The sequence below is a fragment of the Hemitrygon akajei genome, chromosome 13 (genome assembly GCF_048418815.1).
Source record: "Hemitrygon akajei chromosome 13, sHemAka1.3, whole genome shotgun sequence".
In the NCBI taxonomy this organism is placed as follows: Eukaryota; Metazoa; Chordata; class Chondrichthyes; order Myliobatiformes; family Dasyatidae; genus Hemitrygon; species Hemitrygon akajei.
Window position 1 is genome coordinate 13110491 of NC_133136.1, and position 17804 is coordinate 13128294.

The 17804-nt window shown below is 42.5% G+C and overlaps 1 protein-coding gene across 3 annotated transcripts in view; it reads left to right on the top strand.

Moving 5' to 3' along the window:
- Positions 1-17804, top strand: part of nedd4l (NEDD4 like E3 ubiquitin protein ligase) — a 418746-nt gene that overhangs the window by 84982 nt on the left and 315960 nt on the right. For all 3 annotated transcript variants that reach the window (XM_073064158.1, XM_073064157.1, XM_073064163.1), the window contains exon 2: positions 1472-1545. In XM_073064158.1, coding sequence (XP_072920259.1) covers positions 1472-1545 — 74 coding nt within the window. The remainder of the gene's footprint in view (positions 1-1471; positions 1546-17804) is intronic.

Consider the following 17804-nt stretch of genomic DNA (forward strand, 5'->3'; position numbering starts at 1 on the left):
AAGGTTTGGGTAAATTAGCAAAATTTGTTGTTGAAGGGAATGTTTAACCACGAGAGATTCTGCAGATGCTGGAAATCTTGTGTGACACACACAAAGTGCTGGAGGAACTCAGCAAGTTGGGCAGCATCCATGGAGGGGAATAAACAGTCGACATTTAATGCCAAGGCTGTTCTTCAGAATTGTTCTTCCCTCACGGATGATGCCTGATTTGCTGAGTATCCCCAGAGTTTTCTATTTTTATTTCAGATTTCCTGCATCTGCAGTTCATTTGATTTTTGATAAATGTTTTGTCAGCAATTCATGCAACATCTATGGAGGGGATTAGTCATAGTAGTAGTGTGATCCTGCGAGACGAGTGAGATATTCTCGTAATGGGTTGTCTATTGGTGGGTCCTCAGGTGGTTGTAGAAGCTGATCCAGGATCCACATATTCTGGTGCAGTGTGGGCAAGATGGCAGTGGTTAGGGGTTGGGTCCTTTGATTGTTCAGTCTCTCCTTTTGCAGCCACCGCTTGTTCTCTGTGGCACAGCAATCATGTACTGTACTCCCTCTTGAACAGATTTCTGCCAGGTATATCTATTGAGTCCAATGTCTTCCCAGTTTTTTGAAGTATTGTTGAATTCCTTCAGGCTGATTTTAATGTTATCTTTGAAGTGTTTCCTTTGCCCACCAGGTGCTTGCCGACCTTCCTTCAACTGGGAGTAAAGGATCTGTTTTGCTGTTCATATTGGCTTCCTCCAGTACGCTGGTGTTAGTGCGTCTGTCCTTCCAGCTGGTCCTCAAAGTCTTTTGTAAGGATTTTTAGTGATAATGTTTCAGGGCTTTCAGGTGCCTAGTGTTGGTTGTCCACAATTCGGCTCTATACAGTAATGTATAGACCACAAGTTTTGTTTGGACCTGTACGTCATGGTCTTCAATGACTCTTTTCCTTAATCTTGCATAGGCTCCACTAGCACTAATCAGGCTGCGGTTGATGTTTGAGTCCATATCTGTTTTTGAGCTGAGAATACTGCCAAGGTTAGGAAAGTGGTATGCATTTTTGATATCATAGACCAATATCTAGATCACTTTTGAAAGTGGTTTACAATACCGTCAACTTTTATGGAGGGTTGGGAAATGGGTGGGAATAAACAGTCAAAGAAGTGAGGATAAGAAACTGGGGGTTGGGGGGGGGGTGGTGTGAAGGAAGGCTGGAGACATTGACTGTTTAATCCCTCACATAGATGCTGCCTGACTTGTTGAGTTCCTCCTGCATTTTGTGAAGGAAATATTAAGTTTCTTTCCCATCGATGTTTGTAGGGGGAAAAAATGCTTCCAGTCACTGTCTCATCTGAAGAACTCATTAAAGTTTTGCACAGCAGAATAAGATGGAGTTTGCAGTCTCCTATCACTGACTTGGAATGTGTGCACCTTTGCAATTTAATCTCTGAACAGTTTTTCTTAAAACTTCGATTTATTCTTCTGCTTTCAGGAAGAATCTCGAATTCTCAGAGTCAAAGTTATTTCGGGAATTGATCTGGCTAAAAAAGACATCTTTGGAGCGAGGTATGTAGTGCATGTTTTCATTACATAAGGTTCTGAGACCGACGATGTAGAGAGACTGATTAAACCATGACCATGAAGAGATGCCTACCCGGATAATAAACTTCTCAGCAAAATCTCAAGAACTATCTTGTGCAAAAATGATTGTGATAGAGGTGTACAGTACAGAAAAGGATTCTTTCCCCAAGCCTACCGAGTGTACTTCAACCATTGGGCACCCCTGTAATCAATTCCAGTTTTACATTCACCCCACATTCTCAACAGTCTGTAGCAGTTAGCATGACGCTATTACAGCTTGGGGCCTTCCCAGGTTCAGAGATCAATTTCTGTGCTCTCTGTAAGCAGTTTGTACTCCCTGTGAACCGCGTTTCACATTCCAAAGACATGCGGGTTAGTGGGTTAATTGGACTTTGTAAATTGTCCTGTGGTGCTAAATAGGTGGGTTGCTGTGCAGCGTTGCTCGCTAGGCCAGAAGGGTCTGTTCCGTGCTGTATCACTAAATAAATAATTAAATTCAATTCAAGTTTAATTGTCATTCAACCATCCATTAATACCCTTGAATACAGCCAAATGAAACAGCGTTACTGTGGGGCCAAGGTGCAAGACCCAGTACCAACAGTCACGCACAGCACAAAGCACACACAAGATGGCCAGCTCAAATGGTATCACAGTCACGCAATAAAGGAGTGTAAAACTTGCACCATCAATCTATAGTCGACTTGAATGGAGTTTATCTCCTGCCACGCGAACACTGAGGGGGGCGGCAGTACCCTGTCTAGCCTGGACGGTGCGGCACACCGCCCCCAGTGGAGCGCACCAGCTCCGATGCCTCTCTATTGCCACTGTGGCTTGAGGCCTAATCCTCTCTTGTACAAGATAACAAGCACATGTAGAATATCAGTAAAATACAACCCTGCAAAATATAAAGACACACGCACACACGCACACGCACACGCACACGCACACACACACACACACACACACACACACACACACACACACACACACACACACACACACACACACACACACACACACACACACACACACACACACACACACACACACACCCTTCAGCCCAAGCCCATTGATTCTGTAACAAACACTGTGCACCCATTTAATCTAATTCCTTTTTTATATTCACCCCACCTTGCCAACAATCCCCCTCCAAATGCTGCCAATAACCCCCCTCCCCCCCAACCGCCATTCATCCCCACGCTAATCTACTTACAATGGCCAGTGTGCTTAGTTAATTTCCCATTTCATATAATTTTAAGATGAAATACAGTGGAAGATAAACGTGTAAACCGCATCACTGTTTTAAAATTAGAGCTTTTCTTACCTATTGCATAATTGAATACTGGTTTTAAAAAGAAATCAGACCGGTTTTTTTTAAATGAAGATTTGTCTAAATAACATGTTGCATTGCTGCCATTGGGCAATGGACGTATTTGAACAAGTAGCAGGTTTTATTACTACTAATGGCCAGTGGGCGTATTTACAGTGACATATTAGCTGGTCATTTATCATAAATGGCTCCTTGATGATATATAATTGGAAAATGTTAAGATTTTCTGTTTAATTCAAATTGCCAGCTGGATTTTAGGAGTAAGAAGATAATCTGTAAGCTTTTCTGGGTAACAGATCAGCTGTTGATGACTGCATCGCATAAATTGATACATGGACAGTATAATGACCTCTATTTTATAAAAATGCATTTTTGTGAGCAGCTTAGTCTTTGTAGATGGAGCACAATACATCTTAGAGTCATAGAAACAAGCCACTGCATCCATATTGATCCCCTTGCCTGCAGGTACTAATCTCTCTTGAATGCATTTATTCCCTGCCATCCGTGGGACAAGTCATGGGATAATTTACAATGACCAATTAACCTACCAACTGGTACCTCTTTGGACTGTGGGAGGAAATTGGAGCACTTGGTGGAAATCCACATGGTCACAGGGAGAGCTTACAAATTCCTCACGGGCGTCGGCGGGAATTGAACCCGTGTCAACTGTACTGTGAAATGCTGTGCTAAGCTAACCACTATGCTCCTGGGTTGCTCCTGCCACCACAACCACCAGCTCCCACAGCTCATTCCAGATACCAAAATATACCCCACGGGTCACTTTTAAACCTCCTCCACATCACCTTAAACCTCCATGCTCTAATTTTCAAAAACCCCATCATGGAAAATAGACTGTGGTCCTCAACCCTATCTCTGTTGCTTATAATTTTATATACTCCCAACGTGTCATCTTTGCTGCAGGGAAAACTCACCTCACCTTCTCTGATCATTATTGCCCTCCAATCCAGGCAGCTTTCTGATGTTTTCTTCCTGCATCTAGAGCTTAATCACATCTTTCCTGTTGTGCGGGGACCAAAAAGCAACGCAACGCTCCCACTATTTCAGTGTCAGTGATCAGGGTTCAATTCCCACTGCTATCTGTAAGGAGATTTACATTCTCCCTGTGACCGCATGGCTAACCTCCTGGTGCTCAATGTTGGTAATATCAATGATCGTCTCATTATAGTTGTACAATTAAGAATTATTAGTATAATTGAGAGGAGATTTGATAGAGGTATACAAAATTAGGAGGAGTATAGATAGGGTAAATACAAGCAGGCTTTTTCCACTGAGGATAGCTAGCACTACAACTAGAGATCATGGATTAAGGATGAAAAGTAAAAAGTTAAGAAGAACAAGAGGGGAAACCTCTTTACTCAGAGTGTGGAATGAGCTGCCAGCTCAATTTCAGTGTTTAGGAGGCTTGGATAGGTACATGGACGGTAGGGGTATGGAGGGCTATGGTCTGGGTGCAGGTCAATGGCAGTAGCAGTTTAAATAGTTCAGCATAGACTAGATGGGGTGAAGAGCTTGTTTCTGTGCTAACTCTGTGTTTATGTCACCATGTCCTCTGACACAATTATTCAGTATATATAAGTACACCACATCACAATTACTTCCTTACTATGAACAAACCATGTAGTAACACTTTTTCACAATCATTACAGATTCAGCCTGAAGACTGACCTTATAAGATGATTTGACTTTCTCAACTGCATATTTGTCTCTCCCTCAAACCAGCCTCCCATTTTTGTGATGAGCCTTGATCACCAGGCCTGTCTGTAGGAAAAAGTCATTAAGCTTAACTTGCTTTTTAAATTTTTGAAATTGACCCCCCCCCAATCTGTTCGTTGAGCCTTTTGGTTATTTTGGTGTCACTCTATTCACTTATATCCAAAGTTTAAAGTACATTTATTATCAAGTACTATACAACCTTGAGATTCATCTCCTTACAGACAACCACAATATAAAGGAACCTCAAAAGAACCCATTTTAAAAAAGAAACCCTCAAGTACCCAATGTGCAGAGAAAAAGAAAACAAATCGTGTAAACAACACAAGTAAGCAAATTGCCTCAGAACTGAACTTTTACAAAAGGCATGAAGCCAGGCCTCACTGCAGCTGGAGCAGGCAAAAACCACAGTTCATGGCAAAGCCAAGTAAACGCTGTGAGACCACAGGAACGAAGCCAGGCATTGCCGCAGCCGACACTGCAAACAGCGCGGAGCTGAGGAAACGTTGCAGAGCAGTGAGCCAAGCCGGGCGGAACCAGAGCTCGCCTCGCCTCCGGTCCCGACACCCTGATCTTTCAATCTAGCCCGGCACTTAAATTGTCCCAACATCGGCTCGTTCCACTCTCTCACAGATGCCACGGCCCCGCCTCTGCCTTTGCTTGCCTCAATCAGGCCTTCCTTGCACCTCCGCCACCGCTTGCCTCTACTTTCCTCAACCGTTATATCATGTTAAAGGCCAATTTTATTTGTGAAAAGCCTGACGTTGAAGTTTGCTTCATTGCCTTGGCAGCCTTTTAGTTGGCTGAATTCTTTGAGTAGAATTACAACATATAAACAGTTCCATTACTGCATATGCTATTTTTGAGTTCAGTGATGCAGAATTATTGATCATTTTTCTATTTTATTTTTTTCTCCAAACAAAATATTGTTACTCTAAAGATGAAAATCAATTGATTTTCATTTTCCGAAGATCAAAAACTCCAGAAGCAATTCCCCTCATTAATTTTTCGTCACAGAATAACCAGAAATGTTGTGAATGCTCTGGCGGCTGATCAAACACGCTACATAACTCTACTGTAGCATGGAGGTTAGCGCGATGTTATTACAGCTTGGGGTGTCGGAGTTCGGAGTTCAATTTCATTGTGGAAAGTTTGGAGCTGAGTTTTGTTGTAGAAAGTTTGTATGTTCTTCCTGTGTGCGTGTGTGTGGGTTTCTGCTGGGTGCTCTGGTTTCCTTCCACAGTCCAAAGACCTACCATTTCCTAGGTTAATTGTCATTGTAAATTGTCCTGTGATCAGGCTAGGGTTAAAAATCGGTGGGTTGGTGGGCCGGAAAGGCTGTTATGTGCTGTGTCCCTACATGCATAAATAAATAGATAAATTTAAAAAATCGTTAAGAAACTGAGACTGTGATCTATTCCTCTGCCAGTGTGCCCCAAAGCCTGCATGCTTTTCCCTTGTTGCTCACAGTGTTGATGGCATCAGCAGTTTATCTTGGAATATCTCCAAGTCCTTCTCCTGTGTCGTTTACTGCAGCATAATGGTCTTCTTCCTGTGACTGGTTATCATCCTGTCTCGGTCTCAAAACTTGGCACTTTGTTCATTCATCCTGTCTTCTCAAACTATTTAGGTCGTGTATTTTATCAGCTTCTTCTCTAGTCTTAGCTGTTCCTACCAATTTCTTTCATTTATGGATTAGATTTTTTTTTTTGTTTCTCTGCATTGTGAAATTTGTGGTTAGATTGCAAGCAGTAACTAAAGTGTCTCACTGAGAGGCACGGTCAGCGCAATGCTTTACCCAGTGCCAGCTGTAAGATCAGTGTTTGATCCCTGCTGCTGTCTGTAAGGAGTTTGTACATTCTCCCTGTGATTGTGTGGGTTTCCTCTGGGTGCTCCAGTTTCCTTCCATGTTCCAAAGATGTACCGATTAGTGTGTGTGAGTAGTGAGCCCTTTGGTTAGGGATAGGGAGTTGTGGGCATGTTATGTTGGCACTGGAAGCATGGCAACACTTTTGGGCTGCCCACCACACTCCTCACTGATTTGACTTAATGCAAGTGTTGCATTTCACTGTATGTTTCACTGTACATGTGACAAATAGCTAATCTTTAATATAACTGGCATGTGCAAAACAGATTTACTTTCTTCTCTTCTCTCAATTTTCACATCATTTCAGAAGCTCTCAACCTTCATCGGTGTGACGTCAGTGAGGTGTGATTTATAATTAAATTCTCACTCCCCTGGACTTTACTGTAATTCAGAATCAGGTCTATTGTCACTGACTTAAGTCATGAAATTTGTTTTGTGGCATCAGTGCAGGCATGACAAGTTACAGTACGTTACCGTAAAAATTAATTAATAAGTAATGCAAGACCGGTTGCCTTCATGAGTTCCAGGATTGTTCAGGAATCTGATTAGAGAGGAAGAGGCTGTTCCAAAAACATTTGAGTGTGGGCCTTCAGGCTCCTCTGCTTCCTTCCTGATGGTAGTAATGAAAGAGGGATGTCCCAAATGGTGAGGATCCTTCATGATGGCTGCTGCCTTCCTGAGGCACTGCCTTTTGAAGATGTGGGAAGCTTGAGCCCATGATGCAGATGGCTAAGTCTGCAACCCTCAGCAGCCTCTTGCAATCCAGTGCTTTCGTACCTGGACACCAACGTTCAAAGTAAATTTATTATCTAAGTATACATGTCACTGTATACTCCTCGAGATTCATTGTCTTGTGGACATTCACAGTAGGTACAAAGAAATACAATAGAATCAATGAAAAGCTATGCAGTAACAAAGATGGACAAACAACCAATGTGTAAAGACAAACTATGGAAATATGAGTATGCTTGCAGTAAGATGACTGCACATTTGAATGCAGCAGCCTCTTGGGGGCCAACCAGAGAACCTGGTGGTGTGGAACCAGATGGTGATGCACCAGTCAGAATCCTCTTCAATTGATTCACTTGATTTGAAATGAAAACAAATCAGCCTTTCTGTTTTTTAAATTTTTTTTATTGAATTTTCAAATAGGTTACAGAAAGAAAAAAGAAAATTATCAACCCGAGCCTTTCTGTTTGAAAAGATTTTTTTTTCCTTGATTCCTAAGCCAAATCTTTCAAAAGTTCAAAGTAAATTTGTTATCAAAGTGCATTTTTTTTTGTGGGGGTACTCAGAAAATCCAAGAAATACAATAGAAACAATGAAAGACCCCACCCAACGGAACGCACAAACAACTAATACACAAAATACAACTATGTAAGTACAAAAAAAAGCAATAAGTATTGAGAATACAAAATGAAGAGTTCTTGAAATTGAGTTAGTAAGTTATGTGAACAGTTCAGTGCTGAGGGTGAGTGAACTCATCTCCCTCTGGTTCAAGAGCCTAATGGTTGAGGGTGATATTGTTCTAAACCTGAAGGTGCGGGTCCTGAGGCTCCTGTACCACCTTCCTGATTGCACCATTGAGAAGCGAGCATGGCCAGGGTGGTGGGGATATTTGGTATATTGGCCAGCGTTCAAATGGGATAACTGAGTATTCCTTTGATATTTTACCTTAAAAACCTACAGATGAGCTCAAATACATATCTCAAGGTGACAGAATAAGCTGATAGGTTGTTTAAAACAAGTGTGCGAGTTAGTCGGGTTGTAAATAGGAAAATGAATAATAAGAGCAAGTTTATACACACACGTGGCCCCTGCCCCCTGTATTTCAAACGTTCGCTTTACGACAGCTCGCTGTTACGAAAGACCTACATTAGTACCTGTTTTTGCTAACCAAAGAGGATTTTCGCTTTTACGAAAAAAAGATGCCCGCTTTATACATGTGTTTACCCTGAGGAAGACTACCATGACCGTGAAGCCTTGTGCCTTGTGCATGTATGTGCCGATTTTTTTTTTCTCTCCACATCGATTTTGGCTCGCTGTCTTCCCTATTCTAATAAGTGAAACTACACTGTATATACAATATTTTTACTTTATATACGCTGTGTATTTATCATATCATTCCTGCTTTTACTATATGTTCTTGTTATTTTAGGTTTTATGTGTTATTTGGTATGATTTGGTAGGTTATTTTTTGGGTCTGGGAACGCTCAAAAATTTTTCCCATATAAATTAATGGTAATTGCTTCTTCGCTTTACGACATTTCGGCTTACAAACAGCTTCATAGGAACACACTACCTTCGGATAGCAGGGGAAACCTGTAATTGATAAAGTCTCAGCTGGCGTTTTATGAGCGATCCAGGCAACCATGGTTGAAGAAAGTAGTACAGCAAGTCCCTTTGAGAACAGAATGATTCAGTAATTACTCTCTCTAATTTTGATTAATACTACCTTGTTTTTTGTTCTCAGGAAGAGGTCCAGTGCTCCTTTCCTTCCTAAGAAAGTTAGGAATATACCAATAAGGAAATGTGCTAAATACATATTTGTTAGTATTCCTGTTCATGTTTCCCCCTTTGTTGAAAGGAAGGTATGAGATGGAGTACATGCTAAGTTTTTCTAATCTGATGCTTATCAGTGGGTTTGCACCCTAACCTCCTGCTCACCACTGGGACATATCCGAGAAAGCATTGTAGCATCTGCCCCCACCCCCAACTCCACCTCCATTGTAACTAAATTGCTCAAGTTCCTTGGTATACACGTCACTGAGGATCTCACCTGGACTGTACATATCGGTTGTGTGGTGAAAAAAGCACAACAGCACCTCCTTCACCTCAGGCGGCTGAACAAGTTTGGTTTGAGTCCGCAGATCTTCAGGACTTCCTACAGGGGCACCATTGAGAGCATCCTGACTGGCTGTATCACCGCTTGATACGGGAACTGTACTACCCTCAATCGCAGGGCACTGCAAAGAGTGATGTGGGCAGCCCAGTGCATCTGTGGATGTGAACTTTCCTCTATTCAGGACATTTACAGCAGCAGGTGTGTAAAATGAGCCCGGAGGATCATCAGGGACTCCAGCCACCCCAACCACAAACTGTTCCAGCTGCTTCCGTCTGGCATCCACAGCATTAAGACCAGGACCAACAGGCTCTGGGACAGCTTCTTTCACCATTCACCATTGCATGTTGATCTGATTGTATATCTGACTGGACATACATGTATACAAGACAATAGTGTATACAATCTTAGGGTTTGAGCAATATCCTCCCACATTTCCCTTCCTCGTTGTTTGTACATTGTGACGGAAGTGCAACATAAAGATTTTTACACCCTTGGAAGTAAGGAATAAGTCAATCAATCAATCAATCATAACCTTTCTCTTTTGGTCTATCCAAACGATGTCCTGATTTTTATGATGAATAGAGATGTTCCCAGTGCAAGTGCCAGCGATTTCAGGATATCAGCAGGAGTGTGTAAACCTTGAACTTCACAGCTAAGCTTCACCGATCTCCGGGTTCCAGCTCTGCATCATAATAGGTCGTCCATACAGTTGTGCTACAGAAATAGATCATGTTCCGCTGCTTTAACACTGGTATCTGCTCTTGCTGTCAGCTTTTGAGCAAGGCATAGAAAAAATGAGACCATTGAATTCAATAGGGATCATTGGGTTGCTGAAGGGGAAGAATAAAGTAAGGTCCTTGAGTTTTTAATTTGCTTTTTGTTCAGTAGAGTTTTGTGCTGTTGGCATTTTTGTATGTTCAATAATTTAAATTTAAATTTTATAACTCAGACAAAATGCTGGAGGAATTCAACAGGTCAGGCAGCATCTATGGAGAGGAGTAAAGTTTCGACATTTGGGCAGAGACCCTTCATCAGAACGTTGAACTCAGTGAACATGCTATGGTTCATCAAGTAATTGAGGATTTCTAATTGGAAGCTTGTACCATGGGAATTATTTGATTTGAATAGGAATAGAACTTCACCAGTTCACAGCTCTACCTTACTTTTCTTGGACTTGGTCTGTTTTTATCAAGTAGTTAATTGGGTATTAGAATAGCTATTTGGGTTTATAGATTACCTATCTATTTGCCTTTTTACTTGCATTGGTAAAGGGAAAACAATTGTTAAGTTAAGGCAGATAGTGAAAGGATGCATGAATTGTGAGCCACTGACTTTAACAAGTGTAGATGATAATTGCAATAGTTTGACAAGAAATGGCTGTTGGAACATAATTTATACAACCAGAGTTATGTTTATTATCACTAACAGTGTCCGAAATTACAAACGTTTGTAGTTAGAAATTTATTGTCATTGCTGAGGATGAGATTGCAGAGCCGGTCCGTTCAGAGCAAAACTTCACACAGGCAATTCAGTTACTAAAAACACTATGACTGCATTTAAAATAACGTTTGAGTTATTTAGAGCAACATCTAAGTTACAATGAATTAAAAACAAACCACTCTAAAACAGGGCATTGTTCACTTGCACGACAGCCCTGGGTTGGAAAAAAAACTGTGTTTCAGTCGGGATGTCCACACAGAGAGGTTTCTTTATCTCCTGCCAGATGGCAGGAGGTGGAACAGGTGATTACTGGGGTGGGATGAGTCCATCACAATGTTGTGAGCCTGCCATAGACATCGTGAGTTGTACACGGTTTCCATATCTGATCATTGTGACCCAGTGATGCCCTGTGCAGTCCTGATCGCTCACTCAAGTGCTTTTTTGTCAATATTGTTGCAGCAGGTGTACCATGCTGAACATCAGTGTGCCCTCAATTACTCATCAGTATATGTTTACCAGCAGCTTTCAGGGCAGATTTCTCTCTTTAAACTCCTAAGATAACATAAGTACTGCTGTGTCTCCCCTAATACCAAGGAGGTGTTGATGGTCCAAGAGATGTTCACTCCCAAAAATCTAAAGCTGGAGACTCTTCCCACTGCTTCACTGCTTGGGTAGAGGAACTTGTTCATACCTTTCTGATTTCTTGAAGTCGATAATGATTTCTTTGTTTTTTTTAATGTTGATTGAAAGTTATGGTTGATGCACCATTTGCAGATGTTTCTGCACCCCCTCTCTGTACGCTGTTACATTGTTATTTGTAGTTAATCCAGTCACTAGGTGTCATCTGCAAATTTGATGATGCCGTCGATGGCATAGGCAGGGGCACGGTCACGGGTGAAAAGATCGTAAAGGAGAGGGCTCAGTACACAATCCCTGGTGTTGTGGGTCAGGGAGATTGACGTGTATTTGCCTCGTCTGACAGTCTGGGTGCGATTGGTAAGAAAGACAAGAATGCAGTTGCAAATTTAAGTATTGAGTCCCAGACTGTGCAGTTTAATGATGAACTTGGTGGGGAGTGTGGTGTGAAGGCGGAACTGTAGTCACGTACGTGTCCTTATGCCCTAGATGTTCCAATACGATGTGGAGAGCAATGGAGATGGTATGCTCAGTTGATCTGTTTGCCTTGTAGGCAAACTGGTACTGGTTCAGAGTAGCAGGAATGGCATTCTTAATGTGGGAGATAAGACCATAAGATTTAGGAGCAGAAGTAGGCCATTCAGCCCATCAAGTCTGCTCTGCCATTCACTCATGGGCTGATCCAATTCTTCCAGTCATCCCCAGTCCCCTGCTTTCACCCCATAACCTTTGATGCCCTGGCTAATGAAGAACCTATTTAGCTCTGCCTTAAATACACCCAACGACTTGGCCTCCACAGCTGCTCGTGGCAACAAATTCCACAGATTTACTAACCTTTACTAAAGTAATTTCTCCGCATCTGAGTTCTAAAAGGGCATCCTTCAATCCTGGAGTCATGCTCTCTTGCTAGAATCCCCTACCATGGGGAAATAACTTTGCCATATCTAATCTGTTGAGGCTTTTTAACATTCGGAACGTTTCTATGAGATCAACCCCTCATTCCCCTGAACTCCAGGGAATACAGCCAAAGAGCTGCCAGACATTCTTCATGCAGTAACGCTCTCATTCCTGGAATCCTTCTCGTGAATCTTAACCAATTTCTGCAGGCACTTGGCTGCTATGGGGGTGAGTGCAATTGATCCATAGACATTGAGGCATGTTACCACTGACTGCTGGTATGATGATTGATGTCTGAAGGATGCAGGGACTATAGCAAGGGCCAGAGAGAGGTTATAGATTTCTGTAAATACCCCAGCCAGCTGGACAACGCAGTCCCAGAGGACCTGCCAGAGTATGGCATCTGATCCAGCTGCTCTATGTGTGCTGATACTGCAGGGAATACATCTCACCTCAGTGTTGTGTCCTCCTCAGTTCTTAAGGCCTTTGTTGTTTCAATTGTTGGTTTGCAACAGCAGACATAAAAATGCTATAAATTAGAACAAGAAATATTTAAAAAAATAGTGCAGAAAGGAACAAAATATTAGGTAGTGATCATGGACCAGAATCAGAATTAAAATCAAGTTTATTATCACTGGCATGTGTCATGAAATTTGTTAATTTGTTAACCATTCAGAAATGTGATAGTGGAGGGGAAGAAGCTATTCCAAAAATGTTGAGTGTACATCTTTAGGCTCCTGTGTACCTCCTCCCTGATGGTTACAATGAGTAGTAATTCATAGTTGCTTACAATATACAAAATAAAGTCAATAATTTTAAACCTGAGAAAGTCTGAAAATGCTGGAAATCCAGAGCAACACACACAAAACTCTGGAGGCATTCAGCAGGTCAGCAAGCATCTATGGCAAAGAGGAATCAGTCGACGTTTCAGGCCAAGACTCTTCTTCAAGGCTGAGAAGGAAGGAGGAAGATGCCAGAATAAAAGGGTGGGGGGAGGGAAAGGAGGCTACCTGGAAGGTGATAGGTGAAGCCAGGTGGGTCGGAAAGGTCAAGGGCTGAAGATGAAGAAATCTGATAGGAGAGGAGAGTGGACCACAGGAGAAAGGGAAGAAGGAGGGAACCCAAGTGAAAGGTCTGAGTGAGGAATTGGGGAATGGGTGGGGGTAGTATATGTTCACCGGAAAGAGAAATCGATATTCATGCCATCAGGCTGGAAGGTACCCAGACGGTGATGCTCCTCTACCCTGAGGGTGGCCTCATCTTGTTGTTCAGCAATGTTCCCTCTAAGGTGTGCGCGCGCACACATCGTTTGCTACCAGCACAAAAGAATTTAAACTGCGCACGAAAGGTTGTCACTGTTTACCTTGTTGGAATGTTAAGTATATTTCATGATGGTACACAATCAAGTTCCCTTTTCTGTTTTCTGATGCGGATGATGTTGATAACGTGGAGTTTGTGATGATTTGTCTGCAGATTTTAGAACTGGCTTATTAATACTGTTTTTATTGAAGAAATTATTGATTCACTATGGCGAAATCCAAACAACCAGAGGGCATGAAGCGCAAAAGAACTGTTAGCTCATTTAAAGTGAAATGGCTTAATGAAACAGTAGAAACTGCTACACTGAAAGCTCATGAGGTCAGGAACATGCAGCTACGAGAAATATTTATGTACGGTACAGAAAATTGTGCCACCTACGTGTATTGATGCGTTGCAAAAGATGCTGGAGAATTTCCAAGTGGGAAGAAGTGGAGTGATATTCGGAAACTTGACTTTTTAAAGTGTCATTTAGCAATCAAATCACATATGTACAAAAGCTGAAGGGAGAAAATCCTTCTTTACCCGCTACAGGCCCACTATGTATGTTTTATTGCCGGTACAGATGAACAAGAGTGGAAAAAGATCAAATCCAGAGGAGATCAGAGTTCTTATTGACAGTGTTTTGCTAACTGTTAAAATGAATACCTCAATATATAAAACTCAGTATGAACATGTTGTCACTGGGCAAAAAATTGTACAGCACAGGAATTTTGCACACACTGGTCATTACAGATTAGAAGGAGCATTGGTGTTCAGTGATGATGTAAGAACACAAAACTATAAGGAAAACACATGAAGTACACAACTCTCCGTAGTAGCAGAAGAGATTATTTCAAGTATAGATGGGAGAAAGGAAGGAATATGTTTTAGTTTTGAAGGTCCATAATGCAGAGATTGTTTCCTGATGGAGCACGAGCAGGGAGGATGATGTGATTAACTGTGACGGTGACGTTCAGTGAAATAGTTCTTATTTCCAATGTATTGTATTCTTGGTGGTGATAAATTCTGGTTAATTTTTGCCAAAAGGTGAGGGATAAAATAAGAGCAAAGTGGTGTTAAGTTTACGGTGGGCATATTTTTCTAGTTTGGAGTGTTATGCAAGTGACTGAGATGGAGTGAGGAAGCAGCGGGTGGCAGGATGGTTGATCTGAGTAACAGGAAAGCCCTCTGTGGTTTTGCTCTGCGTGAGTTTCTGTCAGATCTCCCAGGGATATGGAAATCTGAAGCAAGCGTTCTTCAGACTGAAGGCCCACTCTGAATTCTCAGTTGTAGGGATAGAAAGTTCATAGTAGAGAGGAGTGAATTGTTGGGTCTGTAGCACAGCTGACAGAGTTGGGGGGCATGCAATGGGCATGTAGCTGAGAAACAAAGGGGGCCCTTTCAGGGGTCGATACCAGTGTAGGAAAAGTCGTCATTATCTGAATCAGGGTTTAATACTGTTGGTGTATTTTCTGAGGACACAACCTCAGAATCGAGGGGCGTCCATTTAGAAAGGAGATGAGGAGAATTTCCGTAGCCAGACGGTGGTGAATTAATGGAATCATTTGCCACAGGCAGCTGTGGAGGCCGAGTCTTTATGTATATTTAGGGCAGTGGTTATTAGATTCTTGATTGGTCAGGGCATGAAGGGATATGGAGATAAGGTAGGAGATTGGGACTGAGAGGGAAATGGATCAGCCTTGAAGAAATGGTGGAGCAGTCTTGATGGGCCAAATGGCCTAATTCTGCTCCTATGTCTTCTGGTGTTCTGGTCTTGTGTTGTGAAGTTAGTTGTTATACAGCAGCAGTACATTGCAGGACGTAATAATAAAAACTGTAGGTGCGTGCGTGCGCATGTGCCGCAGGCCTTGTAAATCCTGGTGACGTCTGAGCTGGTATAACTCTTCTTGTTCTTGTCACTCTTATCTGGAGGTTGAGAAATGAAAGTGTGTAAAGCGGAGCCAGAGGACCAGAGGGCATGGCAGGGCAAGCCACTGTACCTTCGCCAAGAGATCAGATGTGGCTGGCTTAAGAAAGTCTTACCAATGGCTGGAAATGGCAGTGCTGAGGGACAGCATAGAGGTGTTGCTGATGGCCACACAAGAACAGACACTGAGCTGAGCACAAGAGTAGTAGAAACAGACGTCTGTCACACCAGACAAGACCCAAGACCCAATATGCAGTCTGTGCAAGGAACCTGCTGAAACCATCCAGCACAAAGTAGCAGGGTGCAAGATTCAGGTGGGGTCAGCAAACACTGAACGGCACCACCAAATTACAGGAATTGTGTACAGGAACATCTGTGCTGAGTATGGATTGGACACTCCCAAGTCCAAATGGGAAACACTCGAGAAGGTAGTGGAGAATGACAGAGCTAAGATCCTGTGGGACTTCCAAATACAGACTGATACGCAGATACTGGCCAACTAACCAAACATGGTAATATTGGTCAAGGAACAGAAGAAAGCAGTAGTAATAGACATGGCGATCCCAAATGACAGTAACATCAGGAAGAAAGAATATGAGAAGCTGGAGAAATACCAGGGCTTGAAAGAGCAGATGGAAAGGATGTGGAAGGTTAAAGCCAGTGTAATACTGGTGTTGATAGGAGCACAGGGGGCTGTGACGCCTGGACTGGGAGAGTGGCTTCATCAAATCCCAGGAACAACATCTGAGATCTCGGTCCAGAGAGTGCACTACTAGGAACAGCAAGGATACTGCGCGGAACCCTCAAGCTCCCTGGCCTCTGGTAGAGGACCCAAGACTGAGGGGGAAAATACACATACGCACCCCCCGATACCAGACCGTGATGCAGCCAGTCAGTACACCTGTGGAATTTTGTGGGAGTCTTTGGTGACATAGCAAATCTCCTCAAATTCTTAAAGAAATATAGCCGCTGTCTTGCTGCCTTTGTAACTGCATCAGTATGCTGGGCCCAGGATAGATAATCAGAGATGTTGACATCCAGGAACTTGAAATTGCTCACTCTTTTCACTACTGAATCCTCGATGAGAACTGGTTCCCTCGTCTTACATAAGAAATAGGAGCAGGAGTCGGCCATCTGGCCCGTCGAGCCTGCTCCGCCATTCAATGAGATCATGGCTGATCTGGCCACGGACTCATCTCTCTCTACCTGCTTTCTCCCCATAACCCTTAATTCTCCTACTATGCAAAAATCTATCCAACTTACCCTTCCCAAAGCTCAGCTGGCCTAAACCACAAACTGTGGGCTAAAGTGAACTGCACTGTGTTGTTCTATGACTTGAAATAGTGCTACTTTATTCCTTTTTTAACAGGGTAATATGAGGGAACACACACCGGTCCTCATAGAGGGATCAGAAGTGGAAAGGAAGAGCAGTTTCAAATTCCTGGGTGTCAATATCTTTGAGATTCTAACATGGACCCAACATATCAATGCAACGACAGAGAAGGCAGGACGGCACCTATATTTCATGAGGAGTTTGAGAATATTGCTGCAGATGTACCATGGAGTGCGTTCTAACTGACTGCATCACAGTCTGGTATGGGGGATTTGGAACTACTACACAGGGTCAAAGTGATCTGCAGAGAGTTGTGAACTTACTGAGCTCCATCATGGGCACTAGCCTCCATAGTAATGAGGATATCTTCAAGGAGCAATGCTTCAAAAAAACGGCGTCCATCATTAAGGACCCCATCACCCAGGTCATGCCCTCTCTCATTGCTCCCATCAGGGAGGAGGGACAGAAGCCTGAAGGCCCACACTCAATGATTCAGAATCAGCTTCTTCCCCTCTGTCATCCGATTTCTGAATGGACATTGAACCCATGAACACTACCTCACTATTTCTTTTATTTCTATTTTTGCACTACTTATTTATCTATTTTATGTTTTTAATATGTATGTGTATGTGTAGATATATCTATATTCAAATTTTCTCTATTATTGTGTATTGCATTGTACTGCTGCCGCAAAGTTAACACATTTCACGACATATGCCGGTGATATTAAATCTGATTCTGAATAAGCTGCAACGCTAGGCTTAGTTCAAACTGTAATTCCTGTAAGGACTGTTTTCTCTGTGTTAGACTGTCAAATATAAAGCCAAACCTTTCCATGCCAAACACTTGATTTTTCTTTTGAGTAGAAATAATATTACACTGGAGTTGAGCTATATGATTGAAATGTTATACACTCTGTGGCCACTTTATTAGGTACAC